Source organism: Carassius carassius, chromosome 40, assembly GCF_963082965.1.
Source record: "Carassius carassius chromosome 40, fCarCar2.1, whole genome shotgun sequence".
Taxonomy (NCBI): domain Eukaryota; kingdom Metazoa; phylum Chordata; class Actinopteri; order Cypriniformes; family Cyprinidae; genus Carassius; species Carassius carassius.
Window position 1 is genome coordinate 12,981,513 of NC_081794.1, and position 6,000 is coordinate 12,987,512.

General features: G+C 39.9%; 1 protein-coding gene across 4 annotated transcripts in view; it reads left to right on the forward strand.

Moving 5' to 3' along the window:
• The window catches only part of LOC132122129 (transformation/transcription domain-associated protein), an 80,263-nt gene extending 77,240 nt beyond the window's left edge, over positions 1–3,023 (forward strand). For all 4 annotated transcript variants that reach the window (XM_059532044.1, XM_059532048.1, XM_059532047.1 and 1 more), the window contains exons 70-71: positions 1,453–1,647; positions 1,745–3,023. In XM_059532044.1, coding sequence (XP_059388027.1) covers positions 1,453–1,647; positions 1,745–2,029 — 480 coding nt within the window. In that variant the 3' untranslated portion in view covers positions 2,030–3,023. The remainder of the gene's footprint in view (positions 1–1,452; positions 1,648–1,744) is intronic.
• Positions 3,024–6,000: the final 2,977 nt, after the last annotated feature.

The following is a 6,000-nucleotide window of genomic DNA, read 5'->3' on the forward strand; positions in this document are numbered from 1 at the left end:
ACGAGTAACACAGGAATATAAAAGTTGCAAAAGCGAGCGAGAATATAGACTAAAAGTTCCAAAACAAAAAATATTGGACTGCTTCAAAGAACAGTAACCGAGAGCATCCAAAACAACTGCTTAACCGAGAGCTGTACAATGTCGTCCACCATTTTAGATGAATTGGTCACATGACTGCGTCACATGACTAAAAAGGCAACATTGTTTTCTAAAGCCTCCGCTTTCACAGTCCACACTGCGACGCGAAAAGGCCGTTTCCAAATTTATCCACTCTTGTTTTCAAAAAGATACGTTTTTGTTGCCTAAAAACGCCGTCTCCGTGTGGACGGAAGGCAAAAACAGAGAGGAAAAATTAGAATTTTTTAAACTAAAACATTAGGGTGGAAAGACTTCAAAACAAAATGTCATGGAGCATTTCATTTACCTCAGGCCATCAGTGTCCACAGCTCGTTACTTCGCTAGAGAAAAGAAGTCTTGAGAAGAACATTTGGTGAAATATTAGACTATATACACATATTTTACTTAACCTGTTAGTGATGTCTTAGTTATTTAATGAATGTTTAAAAAAAAAAACATTATGAAACATGACAGCCTCTTGTGTAAATGAATATATTTCAACATCAAATGTTATTATTAAGAAGTTAATTTAAAACTGCATTATGTGCAATTTACATGTTTGCATGTATTTTTTAATGTTCGGTGTTGATTTATTATGTTTAAAAATAAATAGTAATTAAATTTAAGTTCAGGCTCTGTTGTTTATTGTAACCTATAGTGATGTAAAAGGGCACCCTATAGCTTAGGTAGATTTGTTTTATTATCCCTAAGAAAATTTGATTTATAATTAAATTTATTTCAAGAAAGAGCAATTTGTAAAAAAAAAAAAAAAAAAGAATTATTATTTTTAGTTTTTTCCTCCATGCTGTACCGAAACCATACTTGAAGCGTGAAGTCAAAACCAAGGTGCATACCAAACCATCATGTTTGTACACCGTTACACCCCTACTGGAAATGGTAATCTTGAAAAAATTATTGTTATTTGAAATACTTCATAGTTAAAAAAAAAATTACACTCTACATCAAGGGCATCAGAAGGCAAATGGAAGATTATATGTGTTCAAATGCTTAAATGCTGACACAGACCACAGTGAGTGTAGGATCAATACATCCTCACATTTTTGTGGTCTGATGTCTACAATGCTATCCAGTTTTCCCAGAGTGCTATAGATTAGCTGTTGTCTGATGTTGGTCCCACTTGTGTGCCACATGAGCAAACAGGCTCCTTTCCCAAATTTGAATTTGCTTTGTTTCTCTGAATGGAAACTAACAACTTGGCGCCACATGATACTCTCAGAGTTTGATACGTCTGCTTACTGTAGTTTCTGGATGACAAGGTCAGATTTTCAAAGTTGAATTAGTTAACACCATCCTGATGTGTTGTTCTCCCAACAGGACACTGGAAAACTCAATGTGTCTTACTTCCGCTTTGATATTAATGATGCCACTGGTGATTTGGATGCCAACCGGCCCGTCCCGTTCAGGCTGACGCCCAACATCTCAGAGTTCCTGACCACAATCGGTGTATCTGGACCCCTCACGGCTTCTATGATAGCGGTAGCACGCTGCTTTGCTCAGCCTAACTTCAAGGTACGCTTTATGAGGAATGAGAATGACAAACCAGACTCTGCACTTTCAGTCTCCAGGGCTCTTGACCCACTCTCAATCTGTGTGTCCTCTCAATCAGGTCGATGGCATCTTGAAAGCTGTTCTTAGGGATGAGATCATCGCATGGCATAAGAAGACCCAGGAGGACACGTCCATGCCTCTGTCCCCAGCTGGACAACCTGAGAACATGGACAGCCAACAGCTGGTGTCTCTGGTCCAGAAAGCTGTGACCGCCATCATGACCCGCCTCCACAACTTGGCCCAGTTCGAGGGTGGTGAGAGTAAAGTAAACACACTAGTGGCAGCTGCCAACAGCTTGGACAACCTGTGCCGCATGGACCCCGCCTGGCACCCTTGGTTGTAGACAGGCATGTATAGAAACTAAATCTGGCAGATCGCTGAGAAATGCAATACTGTGAAAGTGAATGTCAGAGTTGATGAATTCGTCCCATGAGTTTAAGTAAACATAATGTGTTGAGTTAACAATTGGAGGGGGTTATTTGATAATGCACAAAATGTAATTTAAAAAAGAACAGGATAATACTTAAGCTCTTTAGTATCCACTGTTATTCATTGGTAAGAGATACATGCAGCAATTAAAAGCAGCTTTGTTTGGTTGGAAAGGGACTATTGTTAAACTGATGAGCTTAGTTAAGTGCTATTGTTGAGACTGTCGTGTTTGCTAAAGTGTGATGGTACAAGACAGAATTTAAGAAAATACTGTTTCCGGAGCCTTTTTTTGGCTCCACACTGGAAGAGGGAGCAGCAGCTATTCCAGCTGATTTTATGCAACTCCCATCAAGCTCTCCTTTTTCGCCTCCGCCATTCTCTCTGACTGACGGCAGCCTTTTAAATTTAATAATCTAATTTACATGAATCAACACTCGGCAATGTTCAGCATGTTGTTACGTGTCAGTATGTCATTATTTAAAGTTATATGTAGGCATATTTTTTTCCCTCTTGTACATCATGTAAAAATGACATTGCATCTCTTAATTGCTGTGTACTACAGGTTTGTGCAATTTAAATGTTACGGTCAACCACAGATTTGTTTTTTGTTTTTTTTTGCAAAATACTCTGGAAAGGCAAAGACATGTGAGCCTTAAGACAGGGGTAGCTCTATATTTAGCTCATTTTTAGTTAATCATAGCACATACAGTTGTTAAGGTCAGTTTTTCAAATTTGCCTTTTTAGGAGTGTCCCAAAGCATTTGTATCTCACTGATACACCTAAAAGCATTTTTGTATACATTCCCCTCTTTTGTAAAGGTACATAATATTTTGCCAACCTATGAATAGTTACCTCTGCAATGTCAATATGCATTTTGTTTTAATAAAATGCTCTTTTTCAAGAAAAAATGGGTGTTGTTTTCATTGGAATGGTAGCCCTGCATGGTTAAATGTGACGCGTCTCCTTGTGGGTGTTTGATTGGAGATCTCTTTCAGAAAGAATAACATTGTCTCTTGCTGATTGTCTGAAGTACAATAGAGGACCTAAGTGAGAGCATGTCGTGGAGCCATTTGGGCAGGTCAGATCTCAGTCTGCTTTTCCTTCTTTATTACTCCCCGTCAGTATATCTCACTGAGCGCCGTCTTCTCTGAGTTACACATGCTGTCAGCACTGGCTTCAATCCCATAAACCATCGCTTCACCCTGTATGCTTGCACAGCACAGGTGCTTAGCCTCCTTTCTCTCATCTCTCTCCAGCCCCTTTCTAACATCAGTCAGGGACCGTACGCTACCACCTTTGTCCTTTTTTTTGAGGTCCTTTGCCACCAAACAGTCCTGGGGGCTGATGTACAACTGCACTGTCTGAACATGAAAGAGCTGCGATATTTAACTCTTGAATGTGAGAGATGTGTCAGCTTCTTGCTGTGGCTCGGAAGCCCCCGCCCCCTGCCACATTGCCCGTTGATGTCTAGACTGATAGCAGGAGGATGTGGGCAAACTGATTGATGGAAAACCCTCAGGGAGAGCTGTGATTGGCAGACACATTGAGGACAAACAAACCACCGTTTCTTATGCCAGCACATTGATGGGAGTGAAGAAAAGTCTTCTTTGATGACCTCATCTATCTGCTAAAATTTTGAGTGATGTTCATCATGAGTCAAAAATGAATGAGTTATATTATTAACCTTAAAGCTACAGTATTTAGATGTTTTTTTTTTTTTTAATTTGCAGTTACTATAAGTAACTCTTTCTGAAGATGATTTTAATGTAAATGGTGGCGTTTTTAAACTTTAAGCTGTTTTAGAGGCTCGACATTGCCAGCTTTTAAAAGTTCAAAAATTTATCTTCTTGAAGATATGATAGAGCAGAATTGGCAAAAAATCTTTTCTTCTGTATTGTGACGTACATTTGAAAGAAACAGGTTATCGGAAAAAAAAATGCAGGGCAGAGACTTTCATTCCATCGGCTGCTCATTAGATTGAGACAGGATGTGGTTTAAACATACTAAGTAATTGGAGAAGTTCAGCATACATCACCAAAGAGAAGTTTGGTGAAAAAATGAAGTTGTAATTTTCATAAGAAAATAAATTGTGTAAAAAAAAAAAAAAAAAGTTTAATTCCAACTTTATAATATAATTCCAGCAAAAACCAGTTGGAGTTGATTTTACCCAAGGTTACTTGGCAAGTCCAATTATTTTTTAATTCAACCAGACAGTTACAGATCCCTTTCAGTCATTGGTGTGAAATCACGATATCCAAATAAATGAATTTTGAAGGGTCTTAGAGATTGTGACCTTGCTTCCTATTATACACTGACAGCTGCAGGCTTATGATAAAATATATGAGTACTAAACACTAAGCTGACATGAGCAAATGTGTCCGGAGGATGTGTCACCTATAAACCACAAACATTACCTCTTTTTTTTTTTTCACCCTAGACAAATTACAGCGTCCTGTGAGAGTCTTATCCTCGATCTAAACGAGTGTGCCTTGAACCGAAGAAAATGTCATTTAACGCCTCTACACGGGATTTGAATTGGGATTGTTTTTGCTGAATAGCTGAATTCTCATACAGTTGAGCAACCGCTATATTCTGCTGTTGCAAATTAATGGCACAAGTTTTCAAGGTGATGCTCTGTGGTGCATTACCAGGTAAAAGTCATTTGAAGGAGCGCCACGTGGATATACCGGGAACAGTTCAGCTTATCGAGAATGGGATACAGTCCTGTGATGCCCTTGGGCACCAACCCATTTGGAGGACCCTTCTTGAAAGAAAAATAAGAAAAGAAGTTGTAAATACACGGGGATTCGTGAGAAACTCCGCTCTGTCTGTAGTAGGGGTGTCCAATCCTGCTCCTGGAGGGCCACTATCCTGCAGAATTCAGCTTTAACGCTGTACATTTACATTTATTCATTTAGCTGATGCTTTTATCCAAAGCGACTTACAATTGCTATATATGTCAGAGGTCGCATGCCTCTGGAGCAACTAGGGGTTAAGTGTCTTGCTTAGGGACACATTGGTGTCTCACAGTGGATTCGAACCCGGGTCTCTCACACCAAACGCATGTGTCTTATCCACTGCACCAACACCACCCCACCAGGTGGCTGTAACCACGATTAGCTGGTTTAAGATGTTTAATTAGTGTTCAAACTAACCTATTCAGGAAGTCAGCCTTCCAGGAGCATGACTGGACAACCTTGATGTGCTGTGGACAAGAACTCCTCAGGTTAATTTCTTATGTATTATATATTTTACATCTCAATTAACTTGTTTCCAGATATCGGAGGACCTGGGCATTTTTCCCCATTAGTATGGTCCATAGTTTGTCCTGAGAGCTTATGTAGAGTTAAGATGTTAGTATTTGAAATTCAAATCTATAGCAGTAACATTCATTCTTTTTGAACCAAGAACCACAGTTTGGTTTCGCTGACCAGTTGCTTGGAGAGGTACATAAGCACTGCAAAGCTCTAAAATGAACCTCTGCTGAAGTATTAGCTTCATTACCTGAACTTTCCCAGCGCTCCTCCTGAGATCATTCTCTGCAGTTCCTCTGTCTTTGGGTGCTTGTCAGAAACACTTCACGTCCTAAACCAATTAACCAAGCTCTTCTCCGAGTGCCCTGATCTCCTGGCAGGCTGGGAGGAGAGACTGTTGTGCGTCTGACAAGATCTCCCCCGCTTCTCCTCCCAGTTCACTGATTTAATTTGTTTGGTAATATGATGATTGGCGTGTTCAGCCCAGATTCACTGCAAAGTGAAATTGTACGAGGGCATTGGAGCTTTAACATGTAAAACTGTCTCACCTTGACAGCTGGCTGAGTGGACTGGGGATTGCCTGCAGAGATATCTGAAAGGACCACACACCAGTCATTCTGCCTTCATTGTA